Source organism: Xiphophorus hellerii, chromosome 12, assembly GCF_003331165.1.
Source record: "Xiphophorus hellerii strain 12219 chromosome 12, Xiphophorus_hellerii-4.1, whole genome shotgun sequence".
Taxonomy (NCBI): Eukaryota; Metazoa; Chordata; class Actinopteri; order Cyprinodontiformes; family Poeciliidae; genus Xiphophorus; species Xiphophorus hellerii.
In genome coordinates this window covers 10,769,149-10,790,512 of record NC_045683.1, presented here as the reverse complement: position 1 = coordinate 10,790,512, position 21,364 = coordinate 10,769,149, and the positions used below count along the sequence as shown (strand labels likewise).

The 21,364-nt window shown below is 36.9% G+C and overlaps 1 protein-coding gene across 2 annotated transcripts in view; it reads right to left on the bottom strand.

Moving 5' to 3' along the window:
• The window catches only part of commd10 (COMM domain containing 10), a 69,699-nt gene that overhangs the window by 25,349 nt on the left and 22,986 nt on the right, over positions 1 to 21,364 (bottom strand). Inside the window, exon 6 of one of the 2 annotated variants that reach the window (XM_032579692.1) lies at positions 4,834 to 6,614. The exons of the other annotated variant lie outside the window; for it this stretch is intronic. Coding sequence (XP_032435583.1) covers positions 6,579 to 6,614 — 36 coding nt within the window. The 3' untranslated portion in view covers positions 4,834 to 6,578. Of the gene's footprint in view, positions 1 to 4,833; positions 6,615 to 21,364 lie in introns of those variants that run through there. 2 annotated transcript variants of the gene reach the window in all.

Here is a 21,364-nt window from a genome sequence, read left to right as displayed (position 1 = left end):
GAGAGAGGAGCACGTCGCCCTCATTAAGGCTCTCGCTCAGAAACAGATTAGCGCTTCATTAACATACAGAGAAGCAGAGGAAATTACTGCTCTCCATTTCACAGTCTGAAAGGCAGGCAAAGACCAAAGATGGAGATAAGTGCTACAAAGATGGGCTCCATTCAGAAAAAATGATATCGGTATGAAATTTTATTTAAAGAGACATTGAATATGGAAGACCGTGTGACTTTTATCTTTGTCTGAGCCTCTGCTATGACTGTTCTCTGTCACTTATTGATGTTCTCCTACTCAATAAACCATTTGAAATCCCACTGACCAGATAGGCATCTGCCTGAGAAAGTTCCAGGGATGTCAGGATACAAAAATGTCAACCGTTGGGTTCTGCTTAGTATTGATCAGAAAAATCAAACCAATTACAGCGTGACAATAACTTCATGGTATTAATAAAGGCTGAACCAATACATAGAGGGTAATTCAACACACATTTAGAAAAACAAACTTAAAATTAGAAGTCGAATTGTGAAACTTTAATGACATGAAAAAAACATGTGGTCAATAATGGGGGTTTTTTAATGGTGCAAACAAACATGTGGTGAGGATTATAAACAATCTTGACCAAGCAAATGTAATCAGCAGCAGCCCTGCTCAGTGTCCAGGGATTTAGCTTTTTTTTTTTTTTTTGGCGATCTTTTTTTGGTTTATTACACAAAACTGTAAGCACTTTTTCCCAAAAACATGAGTCACATGATCAATAACCAGATGGCGGAATGTTTTTTATTGACTTACCGCATGATCAAAGTTATTCACATGTGATTTTAATTGTGAAAATCACATTAAATTGTGTTTTTTATTAAATGGAAGTTGCAAGATTGTGTGTTTTTTTAATATTGGCAAAGTTTTGAACACATTTGTAATGGAAACGTAGCTTATTTCTGCTAAAGTTGTCAGCTTCAGTCTGGGTCCACTGGTGCTAGTGATTACCTTTGTTAATATTAGCTATATTAGCTGCCCATTTCTTTTCTATTATGAACTGTCCCGGAGTCTAGTTTCTTATTAGACAAGAGTGGTTTAAATCTAATCCTAACATTGGACAATCTATTGAAGGTATATGAACCACACAGTGAGTGGAGATGTAGAATGACACCACAGTGCAAAGTATAATTCTTGCTCAATGCATAATAGTGGCCTTTGGCAAAGTACATAATATTATTGTTTTTAGAGATCTTACTTTTCAAATAAAAATGCAGAAAAGAAATATTCACTTTGGAAAATCTATGCACAAAAAAAATTGTTCTACACAAAATGGAAATGACAAAATTAATTGCAAATTTCCATTCTTTAATTGGTTGGTAAGGTGTTTTTGTGCAAAGTTCAAATATTTTAATGAAGTCCCAAAGGGTAAAGTAAAGGTGAGGAAAAAAAACCTTTGTAATTTGTAAGGACATCTTGAAATTTACACTTTAAGGTGTCGTGTGCAAACTCTTACATATTAATGAATTCCTCTCATGGTTTTTAAAAAATAAAGATGTTTCTTGGGAGGTAGAAAATGGTCTAAAGTTCTTATGCTTTAACAAACCAAAAACTATTTCTGAAAGTTATTTAATGGTAATTTGTGAAGGTCTGCTGATGTTAATTTAACCGGAAGAACTGGCTGACCATGTCATGGTAGAGACAGCTTCTGGGGATGTTTTTAAACTAAATTAAAACAAACTTATAGACTTCAGTCCCAATGTTAATACTTCTCACAACATATCTGACTCCTGGTAAAATGTTTCATTTTTAGGAAACACTGCCATGAATATCTGAATGTTTGCCAAGTAAAACTGACAATCTGGCCAATTAGGAAAAGACAGGGCTGAACGTTAGCATAGCTCTTAACTTAAAGAAAAATGTCCACAATACTTTAGCATATAGAAAAAGTTGAATTTGGTCGTTCGTCTCTAATTAGCAAAAGAAACTATGGGTATAAATCACTTGTTCTCCTTCTTCCTTGTCAACCAGCTTTTATTCAATAATTACCAGAAATTTCCCACCTCGACATTTAATGATGTGACGCTTTGCCATTTTTCCCCTCTGTCTAACTCCATGCTGCCAACACCTTGTCTTCCTTTTTAATGGACTCTCTAGGGGGATAGCCGATTATCTAAAGGTTGGAAGAGTTATCATTACCTCCACAGTAAGAGCTGACTTTGGCCAGAAGGCAATCAAGCTAAAGAATGTGTTTTAGCCTAATGAGATGTTCTTTATTCCATATAGGAAAGAACATGTCAAAGACTCTGTGAACAAAAGACACATTAACCCTACAGGAGAGTCATTCTACTATGGAAAACCTCTGGCATCTCAGAGGTTTTCTGTCCTTTCTAACCGTACCTGATATCTCAAGCATGACATGAAAGAAAAGTGGTGCATATGTTGTACAATAGGTTGACTGTAGCTTTACTGTGCATGATTAGTAAAGCTACATTCCTTGATCAAGGAATTGATCATTCCTTTATCAATTAAAACCATAAATTGACAGTAACTGCAGAGTAACTTTAAAACATTTACATTGCATTACTTTAACAGCTGTACATCCTGCCATTTATCAAAATTTAGTCTGCTTCTGCTGCTGGTGGTGTGATGTATTTTTCCTTCTGCAGAGCAACCCTTAACCTGTGCAGAAACCTTTTCAAGAACCAGGGCCAAGTCAGAAAAAAGTGGGTCAAAATCTAACTAGAAAATGACCCAGGCAGTCCTAAGGCAACTAGACTTATCTTCTGATTTCTTGAGAGATGTTTTACCTATCATGCAAAAAGTTTCTACAGGTGAACAAGGTAGGAAGGAACATGCTTACAGGTTGTAGTCAGGAAAACAACTAACTTCTGGTTTCTGCGTCTCTACTGAGACAGAGAGAGAAATGGTCTCATCAAAGCCTTTTTAAGATCTTTTAACTTGTAAAGCTTAAATATTTTCAGCATTTAGATTACAACAAATAAAACTGCCCAAGAATGTTGATTATTCAATTTGAAGTTGAAATTAAGTTTAAATTAAAGCAGAATTTTTCTATGAGACTCATCTCGTCTGCTTTAATTATGAACTAGCGCAGTTCATTTAAAATCCAATCTACCAACACATTTCCACTGACTTTATAATGGCAGTCTGTGGGTTTTACACCACACTGACAATAAAACAATCAGAGATTAATGCTGTGCCGGTATAATTTCACCACGTTCTGTTCTCCACTGTGGATATCTGGATCCACAGATCACAGTGACACTCCAAGAAGAGGAGCACCTGCTCAGTGTCAGGGGACATAATCTACATAAATGACTCAGTTTGGCAAACTTGCAGACACAGTAAACATACTAGATAAACAAAAAGGTTAAGTTCTGGAGGAAAAACTGTTAATGAACCCACAGTCAAAGCGCAGATTTAGACAAACATTGTTTAAATACAAAAGCCTGTTTGCGTATGGTTTGAGATCACAGCATACACATCTTCTAATGTCCATGTCTTGCAGGATAATTGTCCATGTCACAAAGCTCCAATCATCTCAAACTGGTTTGTTGAATGAATGAGTTCCCTGGATTCCAGTGACCTCCAAGATTTCAGTCCAATAAAGCACCTTAAGGATGCGGAGGAACAGGAGACACCCATCAGAGATCTGCAGCTGGCATCTGACCAAAATCTGGGAAATGTATCTGTTGCTGAATCAACACCATGAAGGCCTGAGTCAGTACCAGAAAGTTGTACTTCATAAAGAAGTCATAGAGGGTATATTGAACCGCTGGTCCCGCTGACATTCCAGATTCTTAATAACAAGAAAGAGGAATCGTTCTCAAGTGCGAGTGAGACGGCCTTGCAGTGCAAATGTTATTGATGTTTGACATGTATCCCGAGGACTCTGTGGTCAACTCAAAACATTCTCATTTAATTGACTTTGGACAACGATAGCCCTGAGCTAGAGGAAAATGGACACTTTCAAAAAATATATTGATGCCGCTGTGGTTAGGAAAGACTGAACTATATAATCAGAGGACCAGAAGACAAATTTGAGGAGATTTGTAAGCCTTTGACGGGTTTTTCTAAGTGCCAGCCGTGGTCTTGTAGAGTTGCTCTGTTTTGCTGTGTTGTTTACTGCTTTAAGAATTTAATTTTAAAAAATCCTCCACCGAATTTAATGCTTTACAAATCCAAAGTTTTGCTTTTTATAGTTTTTTAGTTAGTTACTTCAGACTTTTTTGCATTATGTTTCATGCATCCTTTTTTCCTTTGTCTGCTTATTTTTATACTTTATCCTCCAAGAGGCAACAGTGCTTTTATACCGACTCATAGCACTTTTAATAAAGTTGTCTGTTTGCATATATACCAGCTTAAATAAGTGTTAAACATATCAATTTTACATTAGTATCAGTAGAATTAGCAAAGTTTTGGCATAAAACTTGAATTTGTCCTGATTTAATAATCTGTTGAGCAAATTATGAGGATTATTTTAACTCATAATTTCACATTTTGCTTGTGGGTTTAATTATTTCCAAGCCATGCACTGCATCTTTAATCATTTCTAGTTTAATTCGCTAAAACCTCAAACAAGATCTGGATCATGAATCTAAAGTCATCAGCTAAAACCTGGGAGAGACGGTAGTAACTCTCACCAGCATCATTAAGCAACACAACTCATTTTCAGCTTTCACTCAATTTAATGACTTACCCAAAGCCTCTCTAAACCACCTACATTACCTAGCTGCAGACTCACTGAATTAAATAATAAATGAAGCATGCATTCAGAACCACAGCTAGCAGTGAGAATGTTGAACTGCTGCATAATGAGCTCGGTCTGTGGTGTGAGCCTCATTCACAAGTGAAACAATCACCTTTATTGGTACATCTTAGCTGTCACAGTCAGTCATGCGCTGGTGGCTGAGGTGAAAACACGAAATCACACCGACTTGATTGTGCAAAATCAAAGGAACAAATGAGCATTTTGGCTACAGACAGTAAACTCTTAGCTGTTATACAACCATTTCTTCAGACCGTAAAAGAGTTGACAAACAAACAACCATTGGGGTCTCTTTTGAGGGCTTTAAAACCTGATGATGTCAACACAGAATACGACTCTCAAAATGTTAGCTGTTTATGTGGGTTTGACTACATATGTATTTATAGATGGAATCAAAGTAATTTGATAAACTACTAATTGCAGTTATCCTTAGACTTGGATTATGGTTGTATGGAGAAGGTTCTGTACGAGTTTTACCACCTGCAGGAAGAAGGATTGTTGTTTGTTGCTAAGTAGTGACAGGGAGGTAAGTCTGCACGACGAGTAAAAAGATAAACAAAATGTATGTACTTAAATGCTCAATAAATGTGTTTTGTATGATTTCAAGATTGCTTGTGCAAATAGAAGTGCGAGAAGAGGCAGTGATGAGTTTAGACTCAAAGAATAATGCAGACAGATGGCACTTTAGAAATATAAACATCCACAAAAAGTGTGTCATCTGATGAGGGACTGATGAGTTTAATCACAAAGACTGCATTACACATTATACAGAGCCAGAATATAGATTTTTTTCTGGAGGCACATTAGATGTGATTCAGGGAATTTCCATCTGATTTTACATCTTTCAGATTAGTAGTGACTCTCTAATGAGACTTGCTTTGCCAATTTGCTTTGTTTTGGTTTCTTAATAGGAAAACTACTTGGTAAAATTTAAGCACAGATTATGTTTTGACTTGATTACAAACAATCCTGAACACAAAATCTTTTTAACAAGGGAAGTTATTGGATTGGGGCTTCTTTTTCTATATTTTTGACAGAATAATGAAAAAAAAATTATATTTATTTTCAACTTTTTAATTAAAATTATACAAATATAACTTTAGTGTAAGATGGAATTAAACTTAAATTTGCATGACTTGGATGAAATGGTTTTGGGGTATTCTTCCATAAATTATATAATGATGAATAATGACACTCTCCTTACCAAGAATACAATCAATCTTTCATATCGAAACAACAAATCACTTTTAAAAAATATTCACACAAGGATCGGTAATAAGGCACATCATAGTTGCAACAGTCCAGTTGCTCTATATATTTTGCCACTCGGATTTTCAGCAATCTCTAAGAGGAAATAAAGTAAATTCAAGTAATCATGATGTACTCTTATAAAACGACCAAAAGAGAATAGACAAAAAGCTTTATATTATCAAATGTCATACCAGAAAAATAGGAGTTTTACTTTTAATGTTTTCTTTGTAAATCGTAAGGTAAAGAGTAAACGTATTTCCAAAGGAAGTTACTCATGACAAGGTTTTCTAAAAAGAAAACGCCATCAAGGGTTTCTGATAAATAAATATTTTTCTATGTTGACTATAGATATTGGGCAAGAGGGGTAATTAAAAAAAAGATGAAATCACCTGTAGGTGCGTAATAAAATATTGGATAGCTACAGATTTAAATTGCATGAAAACTCTTACAGCTCAGAAGCAGAGTATCATCAGAGGTTTTGCACAAAGGTAAAATGTTATTCTCCTGACTTGACCCTTTCCACTCTTCTGCAGAGCTGACTTCTTCCAACTCAGTAACTTGGCTTTGTTCAGTCGTAGAAGAAAACTCCACTTGTGTTTTGTAACTGGAGCATGAAAAGTAAACAAAGCCTTAGTGAAAAAAAAGAGATAAAAAGATGGAAAGGAAGCATCAGGTTCCATGTGAATTCCACCACCATCTCAAGTCTTTCACAACCAAATCAAAACACACCTCATGTGTCTCTTCTTTATTGTCAACTGTTTTACCACCTCACCCCTAGTCCCTGCTCCTTCATCTATCAACCCATGTTTTTATAACCTGAAACCTCTCTGAGACTCATACACATCGCAAAAACACTAACCCTTCACTCCAGCTACAGCTCCTTTTATCCACATGCTTGTAGAAGTTGTATGCCTACAGTGCCCAGAAAAAATAAGAAAATAAATATTTAAATTTTTCACATTTTATCACACAAACACTAACTTTAAACCAACACCACAGTGCATAATTGTGAGAACTGTGTGACACCCCTAAATCACCTTCAGAAATTATCTAATTCCTAAATAGAGTCCATCTGTTTGCGATTTAATTTTGGCATTAATTTAGCTGTTCTACGGAGGCCTCAGAAATTTGTTAAAGAACATTAATGAAGGAGCAGGATTGTGTTTTCTGATGATCTTTTAAATTAAAACCAAATATGACAGTAGGTAGACCAGAAATAAGACTGAGGGGATGTTAAAGCAGATTTCACACATAAAACTATCTTCAAAGGGCAAAGTTCAATACATGAAAACATGGGTATGGCGTCACTATATTCTATACATGGCTGTCTACCTTAAATTACAGGACGAGTAAGGAGCAAATCAATCAGATGTGCAGCCGAGAGGTAACTCTAGAGGAGCTGTAAAGATTCATAACTCAGGTGGACAGAACAACCATTGGTTCAGCAATGCACATATTTGGCCTTTGAAGAAAAGTGGCAAAATGCTGCATGCCCCCTGCATGCAGCATCATGCAGCGGGCATGCTTTATTTCAGCAGAAGCTAGTTGGAAGATCTAACACAAGTCAATCCTGGAAGAAAACATGTTAGAGGTTGAAGAAAAGTTTAAAGAAAGGAGATAAGGTTCTCCTTCCAGTAGGACAACATTCAAACATGTTGCTTTACCTAAATCAAGCAACATTCAAGCTTGATTTAGGTCAAATCTAGCTGTGATTTGACCTAAATCATAGCTAGAATGCAATGATTTAGGTCAAAGTATTATTCATTTGGAAGAATGGCCTTGTCCAGATCTAGACCTAATTAAAGCCTTGAAAATTGATACTTAAAGTTAGGGATGCATGATATTGGATTTTTGGTCGATATCTGATATGCCGATGTACTAAAACTTATTTAGCCAATAACCGATAACAATACTGATATATTTTTTCCTACACCTACTTACTAAAATTATATGGCTTTCTCTACTGTGGAACTGAAATACTACATTATCTTTGTGATAGGTTTATTTTGTCATAACCTGCAAAGAATCAGCCAGAGACAGAGATTAGGTTTCTTTTGATTTCTTTTCTGCAGAATAGGAGAATTGAGAACAGACGCGACGAATCGCTGTCAAACACTGTCTGGACTCAATTCTGCCAGTTCTTTCTTTGCATTTCTCTTTATTGTATAGAAAAAGGAGGTTGGGCTTCTCTTCACACAGTCACACAGAGAATTGACCAACCGTCTTTACATTCTGAAACCTCCTATGGACATGCCCTTACAAGGGCATGTGGCTGACCACAACTAATCAGTTACAGATGGAACTAATAACACATGAATGTTTAACGTTTTTAGCTTCCAAGCAAACATCCTAAACAAAGTTAATAATATACTACAAAAGAAAGAAAAGTTAAGTAAAAATATAAAAAGAAGAATAATATGAGAGTAATAATATGAAAAGAATAATATGAAAACATAACTTGTAAAATAAACTCATGAGTAAATGAACAGGAGGATAATTTTTCTAACATTTTGTCTCTTTAGATTGCTACCAAATGCAAATGCTAAAAAAGGAGGCTGAAAATGATGTAACACTTTCAACTTGCATTATGTTTTATGTCAAATTTATTCTTAACATTTGCTCTCTCTAAGACGACAACAACACTTAAACAATGCAAATATGACATTGAGCTGTGCTGCAGGCATCACTATCACTGGTTTGTCATGAAAACAACTTTAATATCGGTGAGTTATTTTGACGGAATATCCTATGTTCGATATTAAATTTTACAGCTAATATCGGCCGATACTGATACCATGCCGATAATATCATGAATCCCTACTTACAGTCGCTCTCCATTCAAACTAACTGAGCTGATTTGCAAAGACAAAAATGACAAAATATCTAGAAATTCAGAAGCCGGTAGAAATTTGCTGCTTTAATTGCACAAAAAAGTGGTTCTAAAAATAATTGATGGAATGCACATAAAGGGCAAACATTTCAGATTTTTGTCTAAATAAAAATATATAGCCTTTTAGCAATTTCACAATTACACACTACTTTCAGTTAATTATTGAGTTAATATGCAAACTCATTAAAAATTAATTTTAATTTGTCTTTGAACTGTAGCAAACGTGCAAAAGTTCATTACTTCTGCAAAGCACAACAGAACTGCATACTAAACACTTTGAATCCTCTGGGTTTCCAACATCACACCAGAGCCTCACAGCTGAGACGCAGCCCTGACAAAACTACTTTAGATCAAAAATACTTTATGCTAAATAAAACTCATGGAGCAAAGTTTGGGAAAGAAACAAAATCAAATCTTCTCAAGTCAATTGCTTTACTAAAAATGCAAAATCCTTTTCATCTCCAGGCGTACAGTGAAGTACTTTTAAACTGTTAGCCGTGTCTTCATTGCTAATGAAATGCATTTCATCAAAACGAAAACCTTATTTGGAAGCTGACATCCAGGTTTTAAACTGTAAGAGAACCATATTTGCCAGTAACACTTAGCCCTGCCTTCAGACAGAATTAATGAAATTTCAGACCACTGGCAAGAAAAGATCAAGTCATAAACAGGCTGTGTGTGCATGGGTGGGTGTGTGTTAGGGGAGGATGGTAACTGTTTCGCTGTGAGGACTTCTCCAATCTCTGCTGTGACTAAAAGGATTGTCAGGATTTTTTTTAAACATAATGGCAGGGGAAAAAAACTACTTCTAAAATGAATCTGTGTCCTCGCCATCTCTCCTCCGGCATCCCTCCCTCTTCACCTTCTTGTCTTTCTCTTCTTCCCCACAGTCTGTTCATTTAACACTCCACCCCAGCATGTCTTTTTAAAGCCTTCAGAACCTGAGTGTCTTATCGAGGTTTTCCAGGTCTGCGGGCGAGGCTGAGAAGAAGCTACTCTCAACCGTTCTTTCTGCTATCTGCTCCTCGGCACAATGAGACTGACATGCAAACCCAAGCGAGCTCATTTATCGCTGGTTTACTGCATCTCAACAAAAGTCTACAGTCAGGACTTTGGCAAACAGCAAAATGTGCCATAATTGTGAAAGAACTTCTGTTGACAGGAGTAAGACCAGTAAACAGAGACAGGTTAAATCTACATAATGCTGACACAAAATTTAGATAAGATGCAGAACTATCTAAACTTTATTCAGTCAGAAAAAAAGTCCTGCATAAAAACCAACATCGTTTTTACCAAACATGAAGAATTAATAATACATTTTGGAGACCCGTAAATGAGGTACATGTTTCCCATTTCTCATTCCAGTCAGCCCAGTGTCTTGCTTGTCGGAAAGAACCCTCCGACGCATAAAGAATGTGTTTGTTATTGCAGAGCGGTTAACCTAGAATATTTGATGAGTCATGTGATTAAAAAAATAGAAATGTTGAAAAACAATCGTGCAGTTCAGATTTACATAAGATCTAGAGAAAGACGAAACAAGGAAAAGGAGCGTCAGAGTCCCAGAGAGCACGAGGCACGAAGAAACACGCAGACTGGTTTCATTCATTGTCCATTGTTCTGTCAGACTGTGCAGGTGTGAGTATTAGGCTGGCAACGCAAACCGCACCTGTTGTTTTTAACTGTCAAGCCAGACACATATAAACCCAGTGGAATTACTTATGTGCTTAATGAAAACATCTTGAGCCAAGCTGTGAGGGAGGTGAAGGGAGAGAGAGAGACGCTTTTATTAAATTACAAAATGCAATTAGGAGTTTTTTAGCACCAGGGCTTCTACAGAGGCACAGACATGCGGGTCTCAATAGGTAAGTTTATTACAGTCAGTTGGATATATTACACCTCCCCCTGCGGGACTGCTTCTTTGGAAATGACCTGCTGTTTCCATAATAATTGGAAGGAATGTGCACTAGAAGGAAGCAGAACTTTTATCAAGCTAAACAGTGGAAACATTCACCATGCGCAAAACTCTTTATTGAGCATATTACTGCACCTCCAGAGAAGAAACTCTCTGGATACAGGACGAAAACCAAACATTTCTATGTACTATTTGTTTTTAAGCAAGCTGTGAACCCTTTTCTGAATTCTAAACAGCAACCTGAGAGCCTTCCAACAAGAAAGGCATCCTAAATTTAAATAACTACAGACCTGCTGCCTGCGGTCATGAAATCCTTTGAGACACTGGTGGGGAAGCATTTGAAGGACATCACAGCGGCCCTGCTGGAACCCCATCCAACTCTCTCAAGGAGAAGTTGATGAGGTAAACTTGGAAATTAATAAACTTGGTTCACATCCTGAACCACAGGGACAAATGCCAGAATCAAATTGTCGCCCTCCACCTGTCAGACCGACAGCAGTAGGTGGAACTGGGCTTCTTCCACACAATAACTATCAGAACCAGCACCAACCAAAGAGTTTGTTCTCTCCCCACTCTTCTTATCTCTGAACACAAATAACTGCGCCTCAGCAAAATTCCTTTCGTTTGCAAATGACAACACTGCCACTGGTCTGATCCAGTACAGTGATAGCAGCAGTGGATGGTCCACTGGTTCAGTCTCAGCAAACTGGCGCTAAACCCACTGAAGACTGTGGAGATCATGGTGGACTTCCCTCACGATCCTGAACAACGCTGCGTGTAATGTTGATCACTTTCCTCCACACTGATAAACACCTTACAGTCAGTGTCACAACAATTCCTCTCTTTTCTTTATATATAATAAATAACTGGCTGCAAATCCATGTACATACCTGCTTCTTTGTCCTCATTTCTTTTCTCTACAGTTTATATATTTATACTTTATTATCTGCAAGCTGAGAGTTCTTAAAACCCAAAGTCATATTTCTTGCTTGTGCACACAATCTTGGCCAAAAATTAACACAAAAGATACCACAACAGTAAAATAACTGAAGAAATTAATAAAAAAGAAATCACAACATTTTAAGAGCCTCTACATAATCACCACATATTTACTTATCTGGTAAACCGTTAAAGGCCATTTATATTGTTAAAACAGTGTAACAACATAAACCTAAAATGATAACAAATCAGATCTATTTTTATTCTAATTATCAATGATTACATAGGAAACCTAAAATACTTTCATCCATTTAAGTGCTTTTATTTCTGGGCTTTTCAACTGGAAAATCTTTACAGACTTTTCCTGCTCAAAATGGCTTGTTGTATATTGATCATATATTCAACACTTAAATGGGATCAAATGTGTCACCTTTAAATGATACAATTTTTCACTTCTATAGTATTTTCCATTTTCCAGAGTGTATTCAAGATAGAGTGTGCTACAAGATGCACCCAGGACAAGAAAATAATACCTTACCAATGTTGAAGCAGTGCCTCTGTTCAACTTTGTTTTTTGTATATTTTCACCTCAGCATTGTACATGATGTAAATTCCCAGCAGTTTTGTTTGCACACCCGCGTTCTTGACATGTGCAAGACATTGAGATGGAAAATAACCTACAGAATACACTTACTTAAAATAGTTTGAAGGTATGGCTTTGCACAAATATGTGTATTTGTTAGAATATTACTTTCTGTGTGCCTGCACGAACATATATATTTCATAAGGCCTCTAGGCCTGCAAGACATTGAGGTCGAATACGCCTACATAAACAAGTGTTTCCTGACATTTGAACTAGTCTTAAAACAATGAGGATTATTTCTCTACACCCACGACCATTGGTATGTTCTGACCTATCTGACAAGCTGTCAACTTTTGCATTATGCTTGCTGGTCGACAGCACAGCGACAAATGTTGTGAACGTAAGAGTGGGAAAATAGCACAGATTTCTAGGCAGAAATGTCATACTGGAATTAATCTTTTTGCTTGGCAATTACCTGAAAGCCATTTGCAAAGAATCAAGCTGCGCTGGTATTACTACATCATAGGCAGACCCTGGCTGCCTCATTTGCACTGTCAAATGTCACAAATGGCAGTTCTTCACCATTCACATCAAACGTACAATGTTTATGCAACAAACTCTAAAGCAGCGCCAGGAGCTATCGCTCCTTTTAAAACAATAAATAGTTTGTATTTCACCCTGCGTCCGTTTTATTTGACTCTCAAAAACACTTTATTCAGCCGAAAATGAATGCAACCTTCAAGATGCTGAACCACAACCAAGTCTCAGCTGGCAGCCACTTGGAGGCTTTTAAAAGGTTGCTTGAAGTGTGAGAATATATTCAGATTGCAGGAGGGAATTATGGATTTTCAACTGTGAGAGTGTTTTGTCCTACTCACTTTGTGGGGTCATAAATTGTTCATGCAGTTATAGTGTAAGATTTGACTCACTTCAGGGGGCAAAACACTCAATGGCCTGGCACACCGAGAATAAAGCACATTAACATTTTTATCAAATATAATTCTAATGGGTCTACTGACAAACTGCACCAGATGTCAAGAGCCAATCTAAGCACCAAAAGGCATCTGAACAAATTAGTTCATGAATTATGGTATGTGATAAACGGTGGAATAACTTAAGGAATAAATATTGAACACGCTTACTTATTTTCATCATATACTTGAGAAAAATACTCTTTTTGTAATGCCACCTTAACATTTATTGAAGGTAAAGCAAAAAGTTAGATCCACTGCTAAGGTGTGATTCAAACTTGAAGGGTTATTTTCTGAGCTCTTTAATCTTGGATTCACATTGGGTGACTGACTGAGCCTTTCTAGCCGATTTATTCTCTTTATTTTTGACCAACTGAAGGTTTGCTAGGCTGTATGTTTGAGATCTTTGTCTTGCTGAAAAATACACCCTTGTTTCATTGTAAGATTCTTATCAAAAATGTCAAAAATGTAAATTTCTCCATTCATCTTTCCTTGATTATCCAAAACTGCCCCCATCAACACAAGGTGAAAAAAAAGCCCTACATTATAATGTTTTTACCTACATCTTTGTTTTGCATTTGTTCTCAATAGCACAATGACAAAAGTATTTCATACCAGCAGAAGAAATATATTCATATGTTCAAGTTATTTTATCCACATTAAATGGCTAAAATAATAGGTTTAGTTGGGACCATAGTAAATATTATTTTAATGGACTTGTCAGTTTCAAGAAATATAAAGTTGTGGGAAAGTGAAATCTGGTTGAATGTAATGGTTGTCCAACAGAGTATGCCTGTGCCTTCTTGGGGTTTGTGTGAGCCATCATTAGAGGAAGGTCAGAGGGTTACCAACAACACTGCTTCATAAATAATGTAAAACAATATGAGAATTAGACTTTGTAATCACATGTCTCCACTCTGGGTGGAGATTGTCGGCATGCATGTGTGCGCATCATTTACATGTGTGTTGGTATTATCTCTAATTAGCTCCAAGAGAATAGCAGGGACTTTTAAAGTACTGAATTAGTTATAAGAGAAGAGAGAAGAAGCAGCAAAGAGTCGGAATCCTTAGTTCATTTGAATTTGTGTGATTTTGTATTTGCATGTGTATCTATATAAAAAAAAAAAGCAGTACAAAAACAGAGAAAAAAAATCAAGCTAATGAGAAGGTGAAAATAGAACAAAGAAAATTGTGCATGCTCGCTTCTTATAGTCTGCATGCACACAGCTCAACTAATTAGACTAATTTTGCTTAGGACCTTCTTCTGCCACCAAAGCAACTCCATTCAGTCAGAACATGGACAAAAACATCTGGGAGTGTCTGTTAATTGGATATTAGCATTAAATCCTTGAGCCCCTGTGAATTGTAGGATGAGATCTCTGATCCCAGATGGCTTCAGGCTGGTTTCTGGGGACTTTGGAGGCAAGGTGAATATCTATTGCTCTTCAACCTGCTCTTCAAACAATTTCTAAGCTGTTTTTAAAAGACCAGCTGTTGTCTTTGAAGGGAGTAACTCTAAATACTGTTATTATGTGATGGGGGAGTGATTGTTTGCATTGATGGCAGATATAGAACCAATCAAATGTCCAGCAAATTATTGTAACACAAAGTCACATATAATTGTGAAGTTAAATTAAACATACAAATTATACAAATGTGGGGTTTTTTTTACATAAAACATTTGACATGTTTGCCATACATTTATATTCAGCACCCTTTTTACTGACACAAGTACATAAAACCTGTTGACTTCAGAAGCTACCTAATCGGAAAACAAAGTCCATCTGTTTAAAATAATCTAAGCATGAATATTACTGTTTTATAAATTTCTCTGGGAATTGTTAGAGAACACTGGTGAACAAACAGCATGATGAAGACCAAGTAACACTGCAGACAGACCAGGGGTAAAGTTGTAGCGAAGTTGAGAGCAAAATTAGATTAGAAATAAAAAATCATAGTGCTAAAACTCTCACTAAATGATGTTTAACTCGTCATTCAGAAATGTAAAGTGTCTGATCAATCTGCCGATACATGACCTTTCACCTGAAATCATCCAGGCAAAGAAGAGCATTGATCAGAGAAGCAGCAACAGTAGTAACACTGGATGAGCAGCAGAGACTTGCAGAATGGGTCAGAGAATTGTGAAGTTGTGCACTTCACAATTTTGGCTTTTAGACTTGTAACAAGAAGATTGTCATTTCTAAATGACAATCTCTAGAAATTGTCATTTAGAAATGACAATTTCTAAATGATTAATAGCTTTCTTTAATAGAAAGCTATTAAAGATCCAACAGATGGTTTGTTGCAAGGGGCAGAGCAAGCATGTGGAAGTAATTCCACTGTTCAGATAAAACCAAAATGTAACTTTTTGGCCAATGTCCAAATGGAGGAAAGCCACAGTGAGGTAGCAGAATAATACTGTGAAGCTGAATTTGTCCCCAACAGGAGAACGGAAACTGAAAAATCCTGGAAGAAGATTTGATAGAGACTTTATGGCAAAACTACAAAACTGATGTTCAAGACGGTCTTTGTCCAGTCTGATTAACTTTCTGTGATTGGGAAAAAAATGTAATCTCTACATGTACAACAATAGTAGAGATGTCACCTGCAGCTCTAATTAAAACAACAGATGTTTCTACAAAGGGTATCATGGGCTATTTTGTGTTGGTCTATCAAATAAAATCTCAACAAAATAAACACCAAATTTTGGTTGTAATGTGACAAATTCTGAAAAAGGTTAATACTTAATACTTTTATTTACACTTTTTACTCACTCTACCTGCCACTGGTGTTTATACTGCTACGGCTAATCAGTGTTAGTTTGACTAAGCAAAGCGTGAATGACTGGCATTTATGAAGTGTGTCTATGCAGTCAGTGTCGCATTAATCATATTCTTCCCTGTCAGGTCAGCCACAGTTTACTCTGCCACTTTCAATCTAGCGGCTTTGCCTTTAACAGCACTTGGTATTTGGCTGCTACTCTAATGACATTTAGTGCAGACCGGTGGGGACTTCATGTCACTCCAATTAGAGCGAGCTCTCTCCTGTTTGGCCAACTATTAGAGCAGCATCCAACTCTTCCTGAAAATTTGGGGGATGAATTATTGAAAAGGGCAAAGCCGAGCACCTTGATGGGGTTGGCCGATTTGGCCGGCTGAATGGTCAAACCGTCACAGTTCGAGGAAACAGAAAAACATCAAAGCTATCTTGGTGGCTCAGATTCTTGTTGGTTCAGTGGCTTTGTCTAGACAGATAAAAAATATGAACCTATTAACAGAAGTTAAATTACTGTGAAGTAATAAAAGAATAAGTTGCTCCAGCTGTTCCAATGGAAAACATACAGATATTAGATCTTATTCTGAATACAAAATGTAAAGTTGTTAGAGCTTAATGCTGAGTAAATGGTGTGCATCACAATCAAGAATCTTTAAAGGAAGCACTAAAAGGAGCTGAGAAAGGTTGACAAGCCAATAATCTGTAGCTCGGCAGAAATAAGCATCAGTCTTCTGTTGCATGAACTTGAAAACCTTATGTTAAAAGACTTTAAGCTGGGCCTGAGAAGACTTCTAGAAGCAGACCTGCTGTTTTTACTCAGAGCTGCCAAGAAAGACTGGCAGAGTTGAAATGGTGAGTAGGTGTAAAGTGCAGTGGTGGTGGTGCAAGCATTACAACCAACTGATCTGCTCTCACTCAATTACCTAAAAATGCTCGTCATTCCCCTAATATATAATCTTATCCTGGTTTTCGTCAAAAACCAGGCTGCTAGTGAAAATCTGGTCACATGATGCTGAGAGGAACCTCCACCTACAAGCAAGTTGATGCTTTCAGGATAGAAAACCGTCATCCGCCCTCTAAAAACACTGGAGTTCAGAAGGTAATTGAAACTGAGAAGTCTGATAAGTGACATCAAGTTAAGCGCTTAAAAGCTGAATAAACTTTTCAAACTTTTTGAAGGTGTTGATAAAATAGATTTTAAATAAACAGTGTCAATTCTGACTGCTGATAAAAATAACTGGCCAAGATTTTAAGGAAGTACCTTTATGAGCTTTCTTAGAATTCTAATTTAACATATTTTTTTATATTTTTTAACATATAATTTAACTTTTTACATAAAAGTTAAATGAAGTCCAATATCCTACTGTTTTGCAGTAGGAGAGGAAGAAAAGAAATATCAGTTGAACTGCTAAAGCCTGACATAAAATCTCACTTAGCTGAACTGCTGGAAAAGGGATAAACATATTAGTTTTGCTTAAAGAAGCAGACACAAAAAAGAAAATAGGACTAAATCAGTCCATTCTTGGGTGTTTTTCTCAGCCTTTGAGACATTTACGTAAATCACTTAATTTCCATTTCCATTTTCTTGCATTTCAAAAGCGTTCTTACAAATACCTTGACAGCAGACAGGAAACACAGCTTTAGATCCTCGATGTGAACTAAACTCTTCTGTGCCGTTTTTGTTCCTGAACGTCTGCATAAATCCCTTTCATGTGGGAGTTTGAGAGAATTAAAGAGTGTGTTATTTTCTCCATGCTGTTTGACTGAAGCTGCTGATGACAGAACGACGGCGTTGGAGTCTGTTCTGCCAGCGTCCCCAGGCCCCTGACCCACCTAATTGGTTTTCAGTGTTTAAAGGACTAAACCATCAAGGGTGAAGCTGTCAGTCTGAATGGTTTTTTTTCTTATTTCAAATTCAGCTCGCTCTATTATTTATACCATACAAGAAATCCTCTGAAATGCACTCTCAACTGTACAGAAATATATAACTATATATTTAGTTTGAGGATGCCCTTTAATAAACATGCCAATTCTTTCTTTCCAAAGAAAATACCTGAGAAAAGCACCTTGGGTCTCCCAGCACAGCCTCACAAAGCAAAGAGAATATATGACCAAAGCAGGCTGCTGACTGTGTCTGAGAGTATTTAGAAAGGTGGAGGAAGGACAGGCACTGTGTGTTTGCATTTCAGAAGAGATGGAGGGATTTTTTTGTGACTACATGCGTTCAAAGACTTCATACCCTCGCCTGTCTCCGCTGTTATTCTGACAGTGCAGAGGCACAAACCCTGATGCAAGTTCTCTGAGACACAGAGCTGCCCTCAAAACAGAAATGGCTCATATATCTGATCAGAGCTGCTATTTAACCCAAGGAGATGTTACTCCAACTTCAACAAAGAACTGACAATTCATGACTCAAACCTTTCAAAGACACATTAAAGGTTTAAAGAGAAATTTGATTCTCGGTTGAAGAAAAAAAAAGAAAAGAAAAAGCGAGCAATGTTTCTGTAAAAGGCTTTCTTCAAAGAGGCTGAACTTTAATAAGTTCTCAAAGAACTAAACAGCCTGTCTCCTGCCCCTGTCGTATCTACGTCCCATTGGTATGTAAACTAAAACCGATAACCAAATGAAACCACAACAAACAACAGGTTTTCCTTTATTCTCTGCATATATCTGCAGTGATATCTCATCTCTTCTGCTTTATTTTGGACAAACATTTCCCTTCATTGTCCCCGAGCTAATCTGGACCTATCTGCCTAACCTTAGCACGAAGGCTGTAGCTCAGGGGAATTGAGCTTGGTTTCATGGGTGCAGGCTTTGATTACTGCAAACTTATCTGCTTAAATCGTAAGAGGCTTTTTATCGTTTTGTTTTTGTGTTCTTTAATGCCTCTCCAATCTGTAAACTGGCTCCATCCAAACCAACTCAAAGCATAGCAGAAGCTTGCACCACCTACTTCCACCCACACGTTTAGCAGTACCAGACAATGACTGAGGCTCCATCCTGTCTAGGATGCCAACGCGACAGTAAACATGACTATTTGGTTTTTAAAATTTGAACAAAGCATCCATCTTTGTATTTTTCTTTCCTTTCCATAGATTTAAAAAAAAGTTATGTGAATTGATGAAGAAGCTCTTTATTTTCCTCCCTCTTCCTACAACTAAAGTGATCCAAACAGTAAAGCTTGACTCTAATAATGGCAGTGTAACTGAGCACTGCAGTTATAAAGATCTGACAAGGAGATGATAAGTAAAATGCCTTCTCCTCTATTCTCCTTATGCTCCTCCTATGTTATTTAGGAAAACAGTTGCAGTGAAGCAACAGATCAGGGTCGGCTAATGACCTAAAGAGTATGAATGTTTCCACTGGAAGAAACACTTACCATTAATCAGTCTGCAAAGACATTAAAAAGGACAGCACCTAATTGAAAAACGGTTATTCATCATGCTCCAAGAAATGCTTCTGTTAAACCAAAAGCCACACATTAAATTAAAAAACAAAAGAGTAAAACTTGAAAAGCTAGTAGCAATGACTTCTGCTCAGTGTCGTATCGATGTTTTATTTTATGGTCCCAAAGCCTCTGTTAAAAAATTGCATATCTTCTTGCTTTGACACTTTTTGTAGGAAACATCTATCTGTATTAGCAGAAAAGTCACCTGGGTACATTTTTAAACAAATTCATCACACTTGCATCCATAATTACAATTTTTGAAGAAGCTCCACATCAGTTATAGTCAGATCAATGTAATTAGAATTTAGTTTTTCTTATGTTTAACAGTGGATCTCAAAAGTGCACACACCCTTGTTAAAATTCAACAAAAATTCAAACCATGATAAATGATTTTCAAACTTTTTTCATATATATATACATTCACATATATTCTGACCAATTCTGCTTAAAAAGCAGAAAAAAATCTAAGTGAAGAAAATGTTTTTAGAAAAATGCAGTAAAATAACCTATGGTTGTTTGCACATTCTTAGGCTAAATGTTATGTTTTTGAATTATGGTTGGACCAGCAACATTTCTTTAAAGCAAAATAAAACATGCAGGTTCAGTTGAGTCCATCAAAACCACAACTTTAAGGTTCTCCATTTATGAGTGTCATGCTGGTATTGATAGAAAAGGTGAGTTAAGGAAGGGTTTGTATAGACAATTAAGTTCATCTGGCAATATGGAGTACGTACATATTGGTACAAATCAAAGCAAGCTTTGATTTTCATCAGTGTTTGTTTTCTTGTTATTTCAATGCTTTTGTCTCTTGGTAGGGAACCTCTGCAGTTATCTTCTTCTTTTTAGCCAAATTTCAGGCAAACATCAATCCACCCACAAATATTATTGACACAGCAACAGTAGAAAGAGAATACACACAGATACACACCAACATCCCAGCAGATGCAAAAACATGAATCATGTCCTAGTTTGCGAGAAAGAGCCTGCTGAGATTGTGTAAGAGGTTTTTCTATAGTTGAGCTCTGAAAAGACTGAAGAACACAACAAGAAAGGTTTTTCCCTAAGGGCTGATGTAACTGTGAAGATGGTGATTATCATGGAAGTACAGTATGCTGGTGTTCTTGTTCTGAGACGAGTGTCTGTAACAAAAACTTATGTGTGTGGTTGCACTGAGTTTTGATCTGACAGCAGCAGTCGACGCAACAAAAGAAAACATGTATCTGTATGTATCTGGAGCAGAGTGGGTGATGGAAAAGCTGTCAGAATATTATCTACAAAAAGAAACTCGTTTCACGGGTTTGACAGAGGCCTAAGTGAAGGCTTTGCCTGATATTTCTCTATTATTCAGGGGTGGCTTCGTACACAATTTCATCCAAATTTGCGGTAGCGGTGGTTCCTATAAGAATTATTGTCATATGTCGCCATATGCTTCAAAGTCCAAGTGTTTGCCAAGCCTAAAAAAAGAGAGCATTCTCCTGCATGTATAATTCATAGCAAAAGCTCAAAACAAAAAGCAGTGGTTTCAATCTGACATGCTACGGGAGTGCTGGCAAGGCTGCAATGCTGCAAACAAAATATATTTACATTATACCTTGGACAGGAAGGTATTGAGACATTTCAGGCTGTGATAGCAAAAAGAATGCGTGTGGACAATGGGGTCCTGTTCTTCCTTCTGTTCCTCTTCCTCAACGCCCTGATGGATTTTCTCTGACCCACATTATCAAGAAACAGACAAGCAGACTTGTAAACAGGTTTGCATATGACTCATTCCTGTCTACGCAGAAACAAAGGCTCTTTCAACTCTGTCCCACATTTATTTTGTTGAGGCACACACCT